At 38.0% G+C, this 20490-nt stretch overlaps 1 protein-coding gene across 38 annotated transcripts in view; it reads right to left on the bottom strand.

Moving 5' to 3' along the window:
- Positions 1-20490, bottom strand: part of TCF4 (transcription factor 4) — a 324983-nt gene that overhangs the window by 16020 nt on the left and 288473 nt on the right. For all 38 annotated transcript variants that reach the window (XM_065598779.1, XM_065598775.1, XM_065598770.1 and 35 more), the window contains 4 exons: positions 15769-15836; positions 14331-14409; positions 11036-11112; positions 8527-8730 (listed from right to left, as the gene is read on the bottom strand). In XM_065598779.1, coding sequence (XP_065454851.1) covers positions 8527-8730; positions 11036-11112; positions 14331-14409; positions 15769-15836 — 428 coding nt within the window. The remainder of the gene's footprint in view (positions 1-8526; positions 8731-11035; positions 11113-14330; positions 14410-15768; positions 15837-20490) is intronic.

Raw genomic sequence — 20490 nt, forward strand, 5'->3', positions numbered from 1 at the left:
TTCTAAAACTACAGAATTAGGAATATTAACTCCTTCATTTATCTGTGAGTAAAAAACATAGTCAACAAATCAGCAAGCTTAGAGAAGTTTTATTTCCTTTTGATACCATATTCCAGTCTAATAGGAAATATCCTCCAAAAGATTATGTGGCCAAATCGGCCTCTCCTGCTTTCTTTCCCACTTGTTCCCAAGCACCTGCTTTAATGGTGACCTCAGCTCTACACCTCAAGTTTCAGACGTTTCACAAAACAGCTTTTTAAACAAAAGCCAGCTGTTTCTCATCTAGACTACAGGGGAAACAAAAATCAGGGCAGCTTAGAGGAATGTTACCCAGAGACTACCATTCTCCAATAACTTTCACACACATTCGGCTTCACAATAGATCCGTCCATGTGTGGAAACCAAGGAGCTAGCTAATGCTAAATTAAAACTTGGAAACCAAATACAACGATTTTAACAATACACCTAATTAACTCGTTTAAAATGAATGAAGTCATTGTGTCAGGACAATGTTTTTGAAAAAGGGTGTCATTTTAAATAATAATTAATGGATTTTTTTCTGATTAAAACCAACAGTATACTTCAAAAATGGTATTAAGAATATGATGAAGGCTATAATTTACATGAAATTAGGAATGTCAACCAATTAGAAAGAACATGAATGTTATATAAAAGGGTTATATTGCTGCTTGTTTTACAAGGTTTTAGTCCAATAAGGCTGTTTTGTCCAGTTTTCTCAATTATTATACCTTTTTTTTTTAATTGCAACTGTGATAAAAATTAAAGCAGGGCAGTAATAGATTTTGAACAAACAAATAAAAAAAGCCGAATCTTGTCTTTTAAATAATGCCAAGTTCCTTGACTCTCTTTGTTTTTGTATGAATGACATAACCGAATTACTTCATGAGTTGCTATTTTAATTTCTAGTGGTGGAAAATTCCATATGTTAATTTAATCTGGATGTTAAAAAAAATATAAATGAACATATCCTCTTCCTGTGGACCCTTGTGTGAAGCATGGAAGCAAGTTGATGGACTTCTAAGGAGGGTCTTAAAAAAAACTGTATACCAGTTTTTGTTGTATAATGGTTATAATAAATCCAGTCATACACGGCTACAAAAGAAATGTGCCACTTTTATGATTTCTGTGTAAAAGCTAGCCTACAAATGCCATTTTACAAAATTGTATTTCAAATGTTAATAAAAACCCTCTACAATCTACATCATCTCTACAATGATGATGGAACTGACCAAAGCCAGGAAATTCACAGTTAAAGGCAATAACATAGGCTTAAGCTCAAGTACTTGTGGTGGGAGTAGGAGCAGATACAATTCAAACAAACTAACCTTAGAGTTTCTGTCTTGACTTGGAATTTCCTAACTTCTGTTATTTTCATAACTGCCATTACTGAGACACAAATATTATGACCAGCTATGGGAATGAGATGCTTACTCTCATCATCTGCATACCATTACATACAAATACACTTCCAATGAAATGATATTTCCTAGCAATATTGCATGTCTGACCTCTGAGAACAAACTAAACTCTTTTTAGTGCATAGAGGTGTTTTGTGTGTGCTTCGCAAGCCACACTACCTTCATTTTAATTATTATGGCTTCAGTACTGGAAATACTTGCGCATGTGCTTAACTTTCCTACCACAAATAGTCCCAATGAGACTATTCATGATAGTAAAGTTAAGCGCATTTGTGTTTGCAGGATTGAAGTCTAAACCTTTATTAAGTATGGCAGGTTATAAATATTAATTTAGTCAAGATTGCAAAACAGTTTGTTGCTGATGTGTCAAATTAGAGATATTTAGGTTCAAGTACTCTTACTGTAGATTTAGGTCCACCAAGTCACTTTAGAAGATGTATTTATCTGTTACATTGGTTTAGGGCATATCTATTAGATCTGGGCAAATAACTGCATTTTTGGTTCAGTGGCTGAACAAAAGAAAAAAAGAAAAAAATTAGCTTTGTTTGAGTTTTTTAAAGCTTTTTAAAAATAAAACTGAAGTGAAATTTGAAACAGTTTCAAACTGAATATCTAAACATTTCATTTCAAAAATGTCAAAATGAACTGTTTTGATTTTTCTTGGAATTTTGTTTCTGACTAAAATAATTTAGCAAATTCAATGCAAATTTGCAAAATGTTTCTGTTGACCCAAATCTGCATATTTCAGTGAAAAAACAGTTTCATTTGAAAAATTTCACCCAGGTCTTATGTCTATTGTTCCTATTCTGCTATGTATATATTGTACCTCCTAAAAGCTTCAATTTGTATTTCTGAATTTGTGCTGGGTATATTTTATTTATATAGATACATAAAACTAATTCAGTGTAATATCCTTTTTTAGATCAAAAGCAGTTTATTTTTTTTTATAAAGGTAACATTTTGACTTCTTTTCATGATATTCTGTATTTCCTGCACTTCAATCTTGACACATTTAATATTTGTACTTTGTAATTATGATAAAAATTATTATAGTTAATTCACTTTTATAGTAGCTTTTGTTAGTGGTTGTCAAAGTGCAATTCAAAGAAATATTAAATCAGAACTCCCTTGAGAAGTGAGGAAGTATAATTCTACCCACTTTACATTGTATCTAAAGTACAAGAAAGTTAAGGCTTGATTCTGCCACTCTTATTCAAGCTGAGCAGTGCCTTACTTTGAGTATGGCCCTATGGTACTATTCAATACAAGAGTGGCAGAAGTGGTCTCTAAGTAACTTATCCAAAATCACTCAGCAAATCAGCAGCAATGGAAGTGAGCAGTTCTCCTGACTCCCAGTGTAAATGGGATTAGGAATTAGGGAGTATGGAGCTCCCATACTTTAATTAATTTACTAATTTGTTGCTGCCTTGAGACGATATATGCCAAGTCTGAGCATGGAGTGATTTTTAATGTATCCCAGTTGCCTAATGTGAGAGGAGAAATTAGAAACAAGGACATCACCAACTGTAGAAATCCAAGGGGACTATTCATGTGCTTAAAATTGTGCATGTGCTTAAGCCTTTGTTGGATTGGGGCTTTAAAGAAACACTGTAGTGACAGAGTGAAATACATGAACCTTCCACTAGAAGTGTCATCCATCTCTTTTAAGAAAACAAGTAATCACAGTGGGACAAATTTTGCTCTTAGCTCCGCTGCTGTAAATCTGGAGCAATTCCACAGAAATGAAAGGATGTAATTCATATTTACAACAGTGGAGTTGAGAGCAGAATCTGACCCAGTCTCATATTATTTTTGCCTGGGGAACAGCTTCATACTTGTCCAATATAGCACAGAACTGTGGAGGATATCTGATAAGGAAGACCTGCTGGAAACTAACACAGACTCTGGGCTAAATCTCAAGTTACCCTAGCATACTCCAAGTTTGAAACCAACAAATGAAGGTGTACAGTGGGCAAAGAAACTTCCACCAGCACATTCTGTACAAGTTTCCGGTCCATACCTCCCACTGCTACTTTATTTACTGCAGCTGGCCAAAGTTTTATAGCCTGTTTCATGTATTAAAATTCAAATGTGGAAAACATTACCAGTATCCTCCTCGATTTTTTTTTTTAAATTTTTCCCCCTTCAACTTCCTTTTCAGAGTGGAATGTATCAACTGGTCAAAGGCTAACTTAAGACTGACTCTATTCAAAAACTATTTCCTTTGTTCTTATGTTTTTACTTCAAAATTCATACCAGTTTTCCAAAAGAAATTACCAGGCTTGATTCTTTCACACAAGTTACAGTTTCAGACAGTGACTAATACACTTTGTGCACTAGCAGACTGTTTTTTTTTTTCCAGAAAGTTAAATGTGGAGAGCAAGAGACCGAAATTTGCCCTTCTTGTTTTTAGAACTAGCCATGTTGTCAAAGTTGCACATCTTTCATTTGAATTGCCCTGTTCAATGTATTTTGTTTATGAGATCACTCATTGTTTTCTAAACTTCAGTAAAGAAGCAATCAGAAGCTTGTCTTCACTAGCAGAAATGACAAGGTACCATGCAGCAGTTCATAATCAAATCAAATCAAATTTTGGAAGAGTGCCCACCCTTTCCTAAAACAGATAGACCAGAGAAGAAATTGAAGGGTCAGATATTTCCTAAAAGCTAGATGAACAATTTAATTGTTTGCTATTCTTTTTATTCCAAATCTAACTTCACCTACATCTGGTATTTAAGAGACGACTCCATATTTATGGAACAAACCGTCTCTGAAGTGATGCCCTGGGTGCATGTTGCATCAGTTTAACATATGCAAAGTGAACAAAGCTACAAAAATTAAACTCTTTTCTCTTGATTGAGAGCAGATATGCAGAAACAGTTGTAAGTCACAGATCTGGCTTTTAATAAAGCCAGATTTTTTCATTAAAAGCAGTATTGTTTAAACATTTGGGGGGAAATTGAGTTGTACAAACTAAAAATCTTAGATTATATGTATCCCAAGTGTATTTAACACATTACCTGAGGCCAAGCTAAATTACAACCTAGAATTTCCTTTTGTGAATTCCCAGCAACTGCCACAGAGAGCAAAACAATGTCTGGGTTCATGCTATTTTTACAGGAGAGGGGGAAGAGAGATGGATTTAGCTGGGATGCTGAAAAGGCATCTTTCTACCTTTTGGAGCCTCGCTGGCAGACTATTTTAAGTCAGCATTTTTTAAAATCTATAAATGGCACTGGCCCAATTGTGGTTTTTAACAATGCGTCAGCCATGACAGCAACTTTTAACTTTAGTTTTAGGATGGGGCAGAGCCACCATTAGACTGACCACTGCCGGGATCAACATATTTTAAAAATGAACCAAAAGAGAAACATTGACAACAATTAATAGTAAATAGCAGTAAATTACATTCATATCGAGCATTTCATCCCAAGTGGTTTACAAGCTACATGGAAACAGCAGCACTGATTTGTACTTATTAAATTTTACTCAATGTACTGTATCGTCGTGCCCTGAACACCCCTCTCGGCATTTGTTTGGTCAAGGACATAAGGAGAAAACCCCTTTTCATACAAAAAAGATATGGGATCTTTAAGGTCCACATGGATGACAGACTCAGTTTTTAAGGTCTCACACACAACAAAGTGCATAAGACTAAATAAGTAGCTGCCTCCAAGGGATCAAAGCAAGAGTTGACTCTGCCAGGATACCCTAGAATGGCGTAGTCATCTGTTACAGTGGATGATGGCATCATTTACTACAGAAATACCAGCAAAGTTACTACCCTTTACAGTGAGAACTTCTGTATTGATTGCACAGGAACATTAGAATTGCCTTAGTAGATTAGAGCACAGTGGTCCATCTAGCCCAGTATCTATCTCTGACAGTGGCTAATACCAGATGGTTTAGAGGAAGGTGCAAGAGACCTTGGAATGGACAACAATGGTGTTTCTACAGAGGAATTTTTTCCCTAATCTGTGTCAGTGGTTGGCTTATGCCCTGTGGTATGAGAGTTCACATTTTTTCTAAATATTGTATTTAATCTTATATAAAGCAATGCTGGATGTTCTAATTATCCATATAATGTCCATTCCTATTCTGAATGCTACTAAGCTGTTGGCCTCTATTACATCTTGCAGCAATGAATGTCACAGGTTAATTGTCAATTACCTTACTTTCTGTTTTATTGAATATCCCTTTCTTTAATTATAAGACAGGATGAATTGGACTACTAGATTCACTTTGTTTACTATACATTATTTTGTATACCTCTAGACTTCCCTCTCTTATATGTGTCCTTTCTAAACAAAACCACCATGATCTGTTCAATGTCTCATCATATGGAAATCTTTCCATACTTCCAAGCATTTTTGTAGCCTGCCTTTGAATCTCCTCTAATTCTACTATATTCTTTTTGAGACAGGATAACCAGAAGTGAACACAAAACTCCAAATGAAAGCATACTCATGACGTATATAATGGCATTATAACATTTTCAGTATTATTTTCTATCACATTCCTTTTGCCATCTTAACATTTTGTTTGCCCTTTTTTTTTTTACCACTGCTATATACTGAGCTGGGATTTCTATTGAACTGTCAACAGTGATGGCCAAGCCTGTTTCCTGAGTGGTTACAGTTAACTGAGAAATAGTAATGCATATAAGTATTTCAAATTATTCCTTCTAATATGCAATACCTTACACTTGCCAACCCTGAATTTCATGTGTCATCCTGTTGCCCATTAACCCAGCTTGGTCAGGTCCCCTTGAAGTTCCTCACACTCTTCTCTAGCTTTGACTAACCTAAATAATTTGAATCATCTGCAAACTACATCTGCCCCTTTTCCAGATCAGTGATACAGAACATTTCTCCTAGAATAGAATGTTGGGGTACCATGGTGTTATCCTTTAATCATGCTGAAAATTAGACATTTAATCCTACTCCTCATTTGCTGTCTCTTATCCAGTTTCTAATCTATGAGTTCACTGTATGACTACTTAATTTCTTTAATAGCTTCTCGTGAAGAATTTGTTTTGGGGTTTTGCAAGTCCAAATATGCACATCAGCTTGTTCTCCTTTACCTACTATTTTGTTGACATTTTCAGAGAAATCAAACAGATCAGAGAGGCATGATTTTTCTTTACAGAGGCACAGGAACTACAAGATATTTTCCTTTGCAAGGTGCCAGACACCCATCATCAAAAATATATATATAAAATAAGAAGACATTAACAGAGAAAAATCAGCAACTATAACAGGAAAATTAGGACTAATTCTGCAATGATAATGCTAAGTATTTATTCATGCATGTAACTATACTGTGAGATCACTCATGTGAGAAAGTACTACACAACATGACAAAACTCATAGAATGAGGCTGGACAATGGTATTATCCAAATAGAGAAGGTCTGATACTCTGATGTGGGATATTTAATCCAATGTGAAAGCCACAAGTAATCATATATGATCCCAATTCACAAAAAGCACGTTAGCACATACTTAAGCATGTACTTAATTCTCATTGCTTAAGTGTTATCTTATATATAAATTATAGCCATCTATGTTGCTATAGATATATGGGCATATGCTAAATAGGGCACAGGTATGGATTACAGCAGTAATGCAAAAGCCTACAGGCCTTAAGCCTGTAAAAATAATAGCTTAACCAAACTAATTAAGACCTAAAGATGGGACATAAGTAACTAACTCATAAATGACCCTATATCACAAAAGATAGAGTGATGTTATAAGTCAGCGTTGCTAAACCGCTCACAGGTAACCACAAGATGCCAGTTTATACCAGGTTTAGCTATTTTAAATTAGGAATATCAGCAGACAACAAGAATGCCATGACATGTAATTGACATATGCATTAATAAGCTTGATGTAACAGGCCTAGTAACCAATGGAAGAAGGGCATTCCAACAATAGTTGGGTGAGGAAATACAGATAAGGAAAAGGGGCTGAAAAACCTACTGAATATGCATTAAGCATAGTGAAGGTCAGCATAACACATTATAAAAGCTGTATCCTGGCCTACTTGCCCCGCGGAGATGCCAGGAAGACATCCACTGGTGACGAAGAGGTTGAGGACAATTATGACTGATACTTTGGGTTTCTTCTCAAGGGATAGTGTGAGTAATGCAAATACTAGATGTTCCATTGTGTTCTCTCTCTCTTTCACCAGACTGCAATGTGTGTATTGTTGTTTGGTTGGCTAATAAAAGTGATTATTACAAAAAGAGCACTGTGTTGTGTTGTGTTTGTGCACTATGGGGTCCCCTTTCTATTGATAACCTCTCTGCTATTGTTATCTTGGACTGAACCCTCACAATTTAAAGTAAGTGCAAACCCTCCTATTGGGATGGGTAATTAGTTAAGTAACCCATAACCATAGCTAAGGCTACAGGATGCATTTCTGAATTGGGGCCTATAACTGCAGCCAGATTCCTAGGAGGATGGGTCTTGAGCAGAAGTTTCAGGCTAAAACTTTTTTTTTTTTTAAGGAATAGGAAAATAAAAAGGGAAGAGAGAGAATTCAGGATTTCTGCAGGGTCCTAAAAAAAGCAGTGCATCAAATTGAAATGGAAAGGCAAAGAGGAGTAAAGGCAAAAACCTGGACGATTCCTCTCTGATATACTTATTGGCATATGCATAGGAGAAAGATGGTGTACTATTCATACACTTGTCAGCCAACTAAATGTCTCAGACAATCCAAACTATTTTAGAAAGGACTTTTAATGAGGCAGATGCCAGAGTACAGCAGCTTTTTGTCAATGGCAGCCTCACATCAGTCAGTCTTAAAACACATAAAAGAATACAGTTTTTACGGTCATGAGCAAAATATACAAAATAAATATAATATGTGCCTCAAACATATACAGTGTACGTTTAAAAATGTCTTTTAGTACTACAAAACCTCGCACAAATTAATTTGATACTTTTGTCATAAACATGAAAATATCTGCAGCATTAGAATGAGTAGAAAGACTCAATATCATTTAAAAGCCTGCAAACCAGTTCAGAAATTCTAATTACTTTACTGTTTTTAAACCTGCACTGTCATTTACTCTCCATAGCTTACCATTAGTGAATGTCTATTGGCTGAAAGAAGGCCTGTCCCATATCCTGACCCAAGACCTCCCATTGCTCCATTGTGAGAAGGCCCTATTAATCCATGCATGTCGCTATGACTACCAGGCATGGCTGTTGAAGGCCCCACTGCGTGGTTCCGGAGAACATGAATAGCATCGTCCAGTCTTTCCAAACGGTCTTCAATCCGGCTTTGCTGTTTGTTTATGAAAAACAAATCAAGAGAACCATCAGCAAATGTGAAGGGTCATTTAACATTTGAGACAAAACACACACAGATTAGGTATGCCACATACTGTACTGCTAGTTGGCGTATGTGTGTGTGGGTGTCGGGGGTGGGGGAAGGGAGATGTGTAACTGAAAAGAGTTCCTTTTATTTCTTCCCCTTTTTAACAAAAGCGATTATTTTTTTTAGGGAAATAATTAAACTAGCATTCTAGGGAATTAGAGAGAACTTAACACAAGCACAGCTTTCATTTTCATGGGCAAAACAGGTTCAATGATTCCTCATGAACATAATCATTACTGTACATATGTTGCCCTCTGTGATTTTTGAAAAGTTTTAGTGTTACCTTAAGCAAAAAGAAGAATATACATCTAACTTATATCAGTTTCTGACAGGGCCTACTCTCCCTATGTAATCAAAGAACTATGAACAAAAAGTTAGAAAGAACCTATTAAGGCCATATAGTCCCATCTCCACAATCACTGAAATGTTCCTTATAACTGTGTATCCTAAAACTACTTTCAAAGCATTGTTGGTAAGAGCAGTAATAAATACCCCTCCTTACAAGTTTAGAGCTCTGCAGCCTGTATGAGATGTGAAAAAAATTACAAAACAGATGTACTGGACTGTTAGTGGTGGCAGCATTTCTTATAATTTTCCTTGTTTGTTCTAGTGTAATTCATCCCTTTCTAAAACAAAAATTTACACTCAACCCCACTCCAGGGGAAGAGGGAGCTGCCCATGTTACCACTAGAATACTCCCTAAATCTGAACCATAAACAGCAGCGATGCTGACTTTAAAGAAATCTGATTGCTGCTTTACTGGATTATTTCCTTCCAATATCATCTTTCTTTTAGAAAAATACTGACATGTTGTTGGCAAGTATAGGAAGAGGAGAAGCAATGGACTCAGAAATAATACATTGTATTTATGCTATATAGTGTCCTTCATGCAAGGAGTCCATAAAATTTTACAAAGATAAGAATTATAATCCTCATTTTACAGATGGGGAAACTGAGACACACATGGTGAACTATTTGCCCAAGGTCACAGAGCATCAGTGACAGAGTTAGGGATAGAACTCAAATCCCCTCTTCACATTACCACTAGGTCACATTGTCTCCACTGGCACATGTCATATCTGATAAGGGATGCCTAAAATTTCTTATTCTTCAACAAGATATGGGAGGGGAAGGTGAAAGGGCCAGCCCCAAATCACTGGGTAACTTTACTGCTACAAAAATTAATTATTCACTCATTTCAGATCTCTGGAGCATACAGATTACAAAAACACTGCTATTCCATACACACAACTACACACCACAGCAAGCTGGGATAAGCTAGAAAGTATCTGGCAATGAATCATGATACACATATTTGTATTGGGCCAGATACTGCAGTCCTTGCTAATTCCTGACTAAGGGAAAATTCCCATTGAAGTCAGATGGACTTTTCCATGATTCAGTATTAGATGATTATTTATTTTGTCTTCAGAAACACTTTGCTTTTTTATACTGAGACATTTTTGATCTTTACCATTATTTATATAGGTGCTAGGTGTTCTACAGAAATATAATGAGACAACTCCTTCCTTACTATCTAGACAGACAACAAACAGAAAAGAATGGGATAAATAATTTAGACTTTTTAAAAACCTTGCCCATTTGTCCCTAATATGTTTCCAGCTGGCCCCCCACTCTTACCTAATCTCTCCATATAAAACAACGTATTTATTTATTTATTTATTTATTATCCTCTCGCTAGTGTTAGCCATAATTACCACCCCAATTCTGGCCAATTCATATCAACTACAATACTTTGAAGCACACCACATAGAATCCAAAAGTATTATTTAGCCCTCCACTGCACTTTCCCACTGTAAATAAAAGTAACGTGATTCATAACACTTACACCTGTCCTACTTCATAGCAACCACTTACTGTTCTCCCTGATATCCCTTCAAGCAATCCCTCCTGGCTGTAAACAAAGCCCCCCTTTTGTAATTAACCTTCTCTATTCTGGAATGTTTTAACAATACATTATCTGTTATATGGTCAAGCACGACATCCTAGTCAGTAACAGTTAATATCAAAATATCACAAATCAAAGGATTGGGCCCCCATGTTACTAACTTAGCAACGATCAAATAGTGTAAACATTCAAGGGCACAGTAATCGCTAACAAAATGCAAACCCATGTGAGAAGTGTGGATGAGAAATGGAAAGAACAGCATGGAAAATACTGAGGCAGAGGAGGTCTCTAATCAAAACATACCAAAGAGTGTAAGGGACCTTCATAATTGGGAGATGATGATGCTTGCCCTCCATTTCTAGACCAAACAGCTGTGCCTGCTAATAGTAAAATGGGAATTACCATTAGAACTATGCAAACAAAAATGTCTTTCAAACTTTCTGGACGGTTTTGTAGACATGTAAATGCTGTTTTCCAGATAGACTATAGGGCAGACATATGGACAACTTCCAAAATATACATGGATGAAAAAAAAAAAGTATTTTTGTAGTGAAGCACGTAGACGCAGGCCACAAAGTTGCCCCAGGCTGCTTCCTAACATAGAGGTTTTCATTGATTCGGCAGCTGTACCTAAGAAAGGCTCCAGCAGAAGGAAATGTCTCACTGGTAAAAGGAGAAGTAGCATTTTCAGAAGTGCTAAGAGGGGATTGCTAGACTTCTATGTAAATCTAGCACATACTAGCCCATTATCCTAGCTGTGGTTCAAGACATATTTGATGCCACTGAACAAATCATTCAATCACCAAACTAATGGATTTGGGTTTTTTTAAGAAATAGGATTAAAAAAACAATAATAGTGTATGAATATCTAACTCAAAATTCACTTACAACTTGTCATTCTACAGATGCTCTCATTTAACTGCTAAGATTTGTACTTTCTGAAGGTAGACGATGTTATTTTGCACTTACAAAATTTAAATGGCGCTAACTCTTGGTTTATATTAGTTAACATCGATTGAACTAAATCTGTTTCTGCTGAAGGTTTAAGCGTGAAATATATAAGGTCTCAACTTTTGCAATATCACTTTTTTTAAACAAAGATATGTCACTATTAAAGGGGCACACTAGACTTTAGGACAGAAATATTGGTTCAAATACTTTCTCCAGCAGGTTGTGTTTATGGCACTATGATCAGATTATTCGTATTGTTAGGTCTTTTTTGTCTGAAGCCTATAATCTTTTGAACACTCTTATGAAACAAGGCTGGGAATTCAAGGTGGAGCTATTAGGATTTTAAGCTTAAAACTGAAGTTAAGTGGCATTTTCTCAGTTTAGAAGGGCAGGCCAGAATTGATCTCATGGCATTTTCTAGCCTCTCAGTATGCCATACTGACAGAATGGTGTTAATGTTGATTATATATGGCACATTCACTACCAAATTCTGGTCTCCATAGATTTTCATTGTCTTTAACTTGTGATTTTGCCACGTCCGTGACCATCAGGACTTTCATATTGTTTCTGACTGGCCCACTTATATCCCGAAGCATAAACAGTTCAGTTCTCCTTTGAATGTATGTCACTTATTTGTATTGACGTTGACCCTTGGATCTCTTTATCAAGTAAACTTTATGGAAAGAAATTCAATCTATATTGCTTAACATACAACTGCTTTCCTCAACTTCCACTCAAATCCTTTCTTTATAGTACAAGACAGAAATGATGGCAAAGCCCCCTAAAAGAAATGTAGCACATAGGGTGCTGTCTAGGGACATAAGGACTGTCTGTTGTCCTCCTAAACCCTTCAACCCTTCATTGGGTCTTACTCCATGATGGAGAGGGGGCTGGCCAATCCGCAAAGAAGGCCTGATGTTGGAGAAAGGCAGCAGCCTTCCTCCCCACCCCCGGGTGCATTTTGGGGGGACATGTTTCATTAATATCACCACAACCACCATACCTCACTTTCAATAGCATGTGTTCTTGAGGGAGGGCTTCCTACCCCTCTTCAGTGGAACTTTTCTCTTCAAGGAGAAGTTTGGGGACCTATCTTTCTTCAGACATAGCTTGCCTTCAGGTGTTGGCTGGCCAGCCCACCCCTCACTCCCATTAACCCTTTCACTGGAATCTTGTCTCTTCAAAAAGTACTTTGGGGTTTGCGCCTCCAAGATTGTTGAAGCATTGTGAAACCTCAGAGCAAATAAGATCCATCCCTCTCTCCAGAACTGCTAATCTCCTTGAGGGACAGATCAGTCTTACTCCAGGATTTAACAATACTGTGCTACACTCAGGAGTATAAACTATGGTGTCTTTTAAAATGTCAAAGTGAGATTGACAGGACCGCCCCATATGAGTTCCTCGGTCTCACAGGACCAGAGGGGGGAGCAGGATGCCTGGTCACCCCCTGAAACAGATCCAGTGTTGATTCCCCCAAGAAGCTAACATAGGTAAGTTAGATCAAGAGCCTCTCAGATATAGTTATATGGTGAGGGAGTGTTCAAGGCTCTGGTGGGAAAGTCTCAAAGGTTCATACAATCTGAATTAGCTTCATATAGGTGTCTACAATTTCTGATGCTCATTAGAACCTAACTGCCTCTGAACCTTTTCAGTTTAGCCTTTCACTAGTACTAATATATGCCTCCCACACTGAAAATTCAGCTACGAGGATTATTTAGAAATAAAATGATACCACCAAAGTATCTGTATCTTTTGAATAAGGACATCCTCAATATCACAGTGTACTATAAATGAGTTAAGCTTACTATGGCTCTTTGCACACAGCCACATTTTATGGGCCAAATTCTGGCAGGCACTTTGCTTAGGACCCCTGAGGTCTTTGTCTACACAACAAAGAAAAACCTGCGGCTGGTCTGTGCCAGCCGACTCGGGCTTGTGGGTCTGTTTCATATCAGTCTAGACTTCTGGACTCGGGCTGGAACCTGAGCTCTGGGACCCTCCCAACACAAAGGTCCTAGAGCCCAAGCTCCAGCCTGAGCCTGGAAGTCTACACAGTAATGAAATAGCACTGCAGCCCGTGCCCCGCAAGCTCGAGTTAGCTGGCACGGGCTTTGCTGGGTAGACATACCCTGAGAAAATACTCATGGCAAATAGTCAGAATGACTGAGGGAATGTGGTTCCTCCAAAAGCTACAGAAAGGCTACTGTGTAAAGTCTTGTCAACTCCTTTCACAAAGCGGCCTGGCCTATGGGCTAGGAGGTGTGGTCTAAATCCTTACACATGTTTGCCCTCTTGCGGAACATTAGGAACAATCTACACAAGGGTTTATGGGGGTTGCCTGGGGCCAGAATATAGGTGTCTATTAACACTGCTTTTTTGTAGCAGGTAAAGGCATCTATTTAAAAGTCATTATGACCTTCTCTTCATATTGACCAAAATATGTCTTTTATAAAGTATTTCCATTCATCTCAGTGAGTACAGTGAGTACAATAGTTGGCCTGTATGGGCACTGTATTTATAAGAAAATAGCTTGATGCTATTATCTGGATGTAAATCACACATCCAGGTCCAGCAGGAGTTTATTTAAATTCCTCCTACCAAAAAATGTGTTGAAATGTTCAGTAAAATAGAATTGTAATAACAATACCTGAGAGAGAAGGGGGAGAACCAACAGGAGTTGAAGGATTTGATGAAAAGCTGTTGTTGGTGTGATCTGGAGAATAGATCTTTAAAAGATGATAAAGAATTAATCTAAATCCATCATAAACTGATGCAGAAAGAAATATGGAATTCTTATGCATTCAGTCCATTTAAATGAAAGCAGGACAGGTTATAAAGCCTATTACTTTCATTTTAACTTTTTTTAAATAAAGACAAAACTGTATTAGATGTAGGAAGCCAAACACTAGAATTCTCTTAATGGAGACATCTTTATGGAAACAGACACTTGCCAATTAAGAGATGGTTCTGATTGCCACTGTCTCTGTAGGGTACATGATGGTGGGTGTGTACATTTTATTTCACAGACTGCTTTAAGAACAAGCATTGTACAAAGCCTTACAACATTTCTGAAAATTATACTATGGTAAAATTAAATCCTTTAGCAGCCCAAATAGAGCAAAAGGAACAAAGGACGGCACAGTGGGTAATTTATAACAGCAAACACCAAAGACCACTTGTCAATAACTATGATAAGACAAGACCAGGTGTGCCACTGGAATGGGTGGGGTGTGCCATTTAACTGCTGCTTAGAGTCAGTGATATGCAGTACACTGAATTTGCATCATGGTGATAGCCCCTGTTAATCATGTATGCCATATATCAGGAACCATTTAAAAGTGGACTCTGTACTATAACTGTCATTCCGGGCAACCTATTGTCTTATTTTTTCATCTTTTTAATGAAACATCTGCAGAATATGCAAAAAAATTAACTCTCATGAGAACTCAGTGGAACCCACTCTGCCCAGAAAATAATTTACATTGGTCCTTATTAGAAAGTCAACACATGCAACGGTAACTGCACAGTGATATCTGAGGAGCATCAGTATTTCCTTTTACTTAAAACGGGAAATGTGCCATATACCTCAGGGATCACTGAGAGGCAGCTGCTGGTTAATGTTGGCTTTTTAATGGCGACCACTGTAATGAAATAGATGGAAACTAGGGTGAAAAATATAAAATCTGAAAGAAAATCTAGATGAATTCTGTTTACAGATCATTTGATAACACAGAACCAAACCTACCACTGATTTTTAGGCAACCTCCCTCCCATTGTTTTTGATAAGTCAAGTGTGGGGAAGATTGAAGGACATGGCTCCTAGTCATTAAGTGCCCATGAACGGTATAAAATTTCCAGTCATTTAATTTCTTTTCTGTTATAAAATTAACTCTAAAACTTTTTAAAAACATAATTTCACATTGATCATTAAATATTTCAATTGATAGTAACTCAAAGCTGATGACCTCTGAGATCAAATCTCTCCTGTTTGCTGTTCATCTTCTTAAAATCCAGGCATCCATTGCTGATTAAAGTTCACACTTCAAAAATGATAAACGTGTAAACCAAAGTAAATATTTCCTTACAGAGGCAAGTGCTTTCCCCAGTGCATCACCAGTCTGTGAGCTGCCTGCTGCCCCACTTCCTCTGTTTGCTGAAAAACAAAAGATTGAGTGTAAAAATAGGCTGTGAGACATCTGAGTTTTCTATTCCTGGTCCACTTACTCATAATTTAATTGCATTATAATGCTAATTACATCACATTAATCTTTAATTGCCATTAATTTGTTTGCTAAGGTAGATATCAAACATATTAATATTACAATTTTGGTGACAAAATATAAACTTGACATCTTTGGGGGGTTTAAAATATATTGCATATTTGATACTACTTGACCATATGGCTTTATGTTTTCTAAATGAATGGCAGTCAATGGTAAAGAATAGTCAAAGATATGACGTTCATAACCAGATAAGCCTCTGTAATATGTAGCCTTGTGTTCAGAAATGGCTGCTTTTCTTTACCCTCTAATACATAATCATATTTTCTACCAATGAAAGCTTGCCATATTTACATTCTAAATCGTTCCAAATTAATACCTTATGGCACTTTATAGCACCTTTCTTCTTCAAGAATCCCAAAGCACTTCTTAAACGTATAAATGCTGTATATACATATTACATGCAAAAAAAATTGCATCAAATCATTAAGGTTGCAAAATCAAGCACTCAGAAGTTAGGAAATTCCTGAATTAAGGTTGCCTGTGCAACTGTAATTTGGCCCCTTAATGCATATGTATTATGATAACAGTCTTTAATTACATGATCACATACTATTTTTTCCACAGTATTTCTGCCTCATTCAGTGCACAGGCTGGACATTGCTCACTTAACGAGCAGCTATTGATTTTGTATTCACTTCATTCAATGTGTGGCCCTTTGCCTTGTTTACTGCAGGCTATTAGACCTTGCTCTGAAGAAAGAATGATTAATTTCCTCGTGGGATTTTCTATGGCATTCATCACTGCAATATCAGAATGCTTCACACATATTAATACATTCATTTTTACAATGCTCCTGTGAGATGAGGGAGTATTATCCCCTTTTTACAGAAAGGGAACTGAGGAACAGAGAGATAAAAGTCTATTTTGGGACACCCGGGACCTGAGTTTTCAGTGTACTTGGCATTATATGGCACATATGTTCAAAACAAAACTCTGAAAGTAAGTGTATTTTACCAACAGCTGCAAGTGCTCAGCACTTCTAAAAATCAGACCCAGAAAATAAGGAACACACAATTAATGATCACTGTGGAAAATCTGGTTTAAGTGAGTGGACTAGTAACACATAGGAACTCTGTGGCACGGGCAGGGATAGAATCCAATTCTTCAGGGCAGCATTCAACTGCCTTAAATGTGACACCAGACATTTTCTTCCCTCCCTCATTCACTACATATCTTCCAACTTCTGCAACAAATTAAGCAGTGTTTCTGCAGACAACAGCCTCATTCACTGCCTCATAACCCAGCTCCATCCACATAGCATGCCCAGCCTGTGCACAGAATGAATCAGGGATTCTGGAAAAAAATTAGTATGTGATCATGTAATTAAAGACTGTATCATCATGCATACACACAAGGGGACCGGATTTAGGTTGAACAGGCAACCTTAATTCTGGTATGTCCTAACTTCTGAGTGCTTGATTTTGCAACCTTAATAATGTTCTTTTAATATGGCATTTCTGTGTAATTTCCTAGGGTTTTAAAAGAGCAAACAAGCAAACAAAAAAAACAAAACAAAATAAATTCCATCATATGGCATCATCTTGACACCCGCATGATTGATCAGGAGAGTTGGAACCTTTAAATCCATCAGATACCTTCCACTTAAGCTAACAAAGTAAAGAATAGCAGTAGTAAGTTGTCATCCTCTATGTGGATCAAGGGAGTGAGACAATTTGCCAGTGGGTTTCACAGATATTTGCTGAGAAATGATGAGTTGCAGGAATCGTGAGTCAGAGGCTCTGCAGAGGAGTGTGTACTAGTCATCACAGACTGTTCTGCCCATTCCCCCCCCAAGCATCACCTTCTGCCCCGTCCCATCCAATCTACCCTGTCCTAATCCTGTCTCTTCCTCACCTCTGGCTCCTCGACCCAATCCCATTCTCTTCACCTAGCCAGCTTCAGTCTCCATTCCTCAGGCTTCTCATTAAAATTCCAGGCTCCTTGCCCAATGAAATCTAGTCTCAATGCCTCCGAACTCCCTGTCCCAATCTCTCACTCCCCCAGCTCCTCACCCAACCGGTATCTCTCCCCACAGTGGCCTCCAATATCTTCTCCCCCACCCACATACCCGATCCCCACAGGCTCCTAGTCCCAATCTCACTTTTCATCCAATTTCAGTAGCTCCCCACCTTGCCCCAGTGTGTTTGTGCAGCCACTTCCAGTTCTCCACCTCTCACACCCGATCCTCATCAGACCTGCCTACCGTTCCCTTCACCTGCTTCCCTTTCCCCTGGTGGTCGTAAATATCAGTCTCCTTTCCCCCACCCACAACTTCCTGTCCTAGTTTCTCTCTTCCCTCACCCCTACCAGCCTCCATTCCCTATCCTTCTCTCTGCTCCTGGTCTCAATCTACTACCTCCATCCCTTTAGATCTATCTCTTGTCCCCTCTGAATTTGAATCGGGCAGCTTCCTACTCCATGCTTCCTAGGCCCAGCAGGGGGGTCATTGAGAGCACAGCAGGGAGAGGCTCCCTGTTCTCAGTTCAGCTGCCCAGTCCTGGACCCAACATAGCCCACAAAATCCAGAGTTGAAACTGCAGGGAAAGTCCTGCTCAGCAACAGGCTGGAGCATGCCCGGTGTGGATGGAATCTTCCAGGAAGGTAGCTGCTAAAATTGAAGAAGTCTCTACTGAGCACATGCAAAGTGTGATTTCTTAAAAGGCATATAACTTGGTCAAATCTGGGTAGATTTTCACAAGAAAAGCCAAAGGTACATTCCTGACAAAAAGGCCACTCTCCTGCCAAATTCCAAGTCTGTGCTCGAAAGTATGGGGGCAGTACACCTTTTCAAAGAAAAGGTTGCCAGAATTTTTTAACAGGGGAAAACCACTGTTTCTTCTCTCGCTTCATTCTCAGAAACAGCTGAAGCATTTTGGCTGAAATTTTCAAGAAAAATTCAGCCTGAGGCAGATACCTGGCTTGGGAAATTTCAGCTGGAATGGCTAAAGCTTGGCAATGTTATAAGCAACCGAAAATAGGGTCTGGTAAGAACTGTCGGACAATCTTAATAATCTATGGTGTTACTACCTTCCCTATATTAAAAGCACTGAACAGCACAAATCTACTGGACACTCAAAACAGGTGGAGAAGGAAAATTTTGTTCACGGCAGTTAGTAGAAATACACTGCAGACAGGCTCCCTGGTTTTGGTGTCGTTTCTGATTCAACTCACGAGGAGAAGGGTTTTTGAAACTTTGCATTGTGCAGTGGGACTTGTCCTGGAAATTTCATAGAACCACATGATGTAGAGACACTGCTTTCCTCATGGATCCTCTGCTCAGTTTCATGTCCATTGGTTCCCCTCCTCCCACATAAGAGAAGGGAACTTACAGCCTTGTATGGGATAAGCATTTAGTCATTATGCCAGATGGATAAAATAGGTAGCGCATATTCTAAAACTCTAAGTATTTGCAATAGTTGAAATGTGTTTGCATCTACACTGCTCTACTATGAAAGGTGAGCAACTATCAGTAAAGAAGCAAAGTAAGACATCCTCTTAAAAACACTAAAGAGCAATTTTAAACCCATGCACCATACATACCTCTGTTCATTAAATATTTAATATTAGAGAAAACGGGAGAGAAATGGAATACTTAAACAAAACAGAACTAGTATTGCAAATGTTTGGATCTTTGCCTCACACTCACTCCCTTTGTTTGCTTATTCAGTGAAGTCATCAACCTGTACTTATGACATCAAAGCCCACAGCGAGGGAAACAACTGTGACATGACAAAAACTGATCATGATGATTGCATCATGAGTAAACGTGCCATAATCATGACTTCCCTGAAGGAGTAAATAAGAGGTACAGAAGGACGTTAGGGGAGTAAACCTTCATTTTAAATTAGATATGTATTGCATCCATCAGCAATCTGCTGTAGCCTAGGTTTTGTGGGGAAACAGAGGATGGCTCTTTTCACCCTCCCACGAGCAGCAAAATCACAGAAGGGAAGTCTTCCTGCATCTAAAAAGAGCATCATCCCCAATTTATGATGCCCAATCTCCCTTATGAAGCGTAGCTCCTCCACCAGAAAAAGATCTCCTCTACCCAACTGGAGGCACAAGCACTCCAAATGAAAAATTTTGATACTTACTTCCTTGTCATGTTACCTAAGCCCACTACAAAACTTGAAAGCACTCTATACGGTTCCCTCTGTCATCAGAGGAGTTGTTTCTGCCACCAAGAGGTTGAGCCTCTTTCTGTACTGAAATCATTTCCAGGGGGAAAAAAAAAAAGAGTACTTGGTGTGAACGAGAACAGTATTTTGAGTCTATTTTCCTTTTACAACATGGAAGGTATAATTAAAGTGGAAATATCATAGCTTGTATATTTTAACTTGACTAGGTAAGAGAACATCAAGTTAGAAAGAACCGCTCTTTATCTCAGTGTATTAAAGCATAGTGACACCTTTGCCTCTGTCACTGCAGTACCAAAAAATACAGCTCTGGTAATTAGCAAGTATTCTAAAAAATGTAAGAAATACACATGAAATGTCAACAGTTTTATCTTTAACTCAGATATAT

The sequence above is a fragment of the Chrysemys picta genome, chromosome 6 (assembly GCF_011386835.1).
Source record: "Chrysemys picta bellii isolate R12L10 chromosome 6, ASM1138683v2, whole genome shotgun sequence".
NCBI lineage: Eukaryota > Metazoa > Chordata > Testudines > Emydidae > Chrysemys > Chrysemys picta.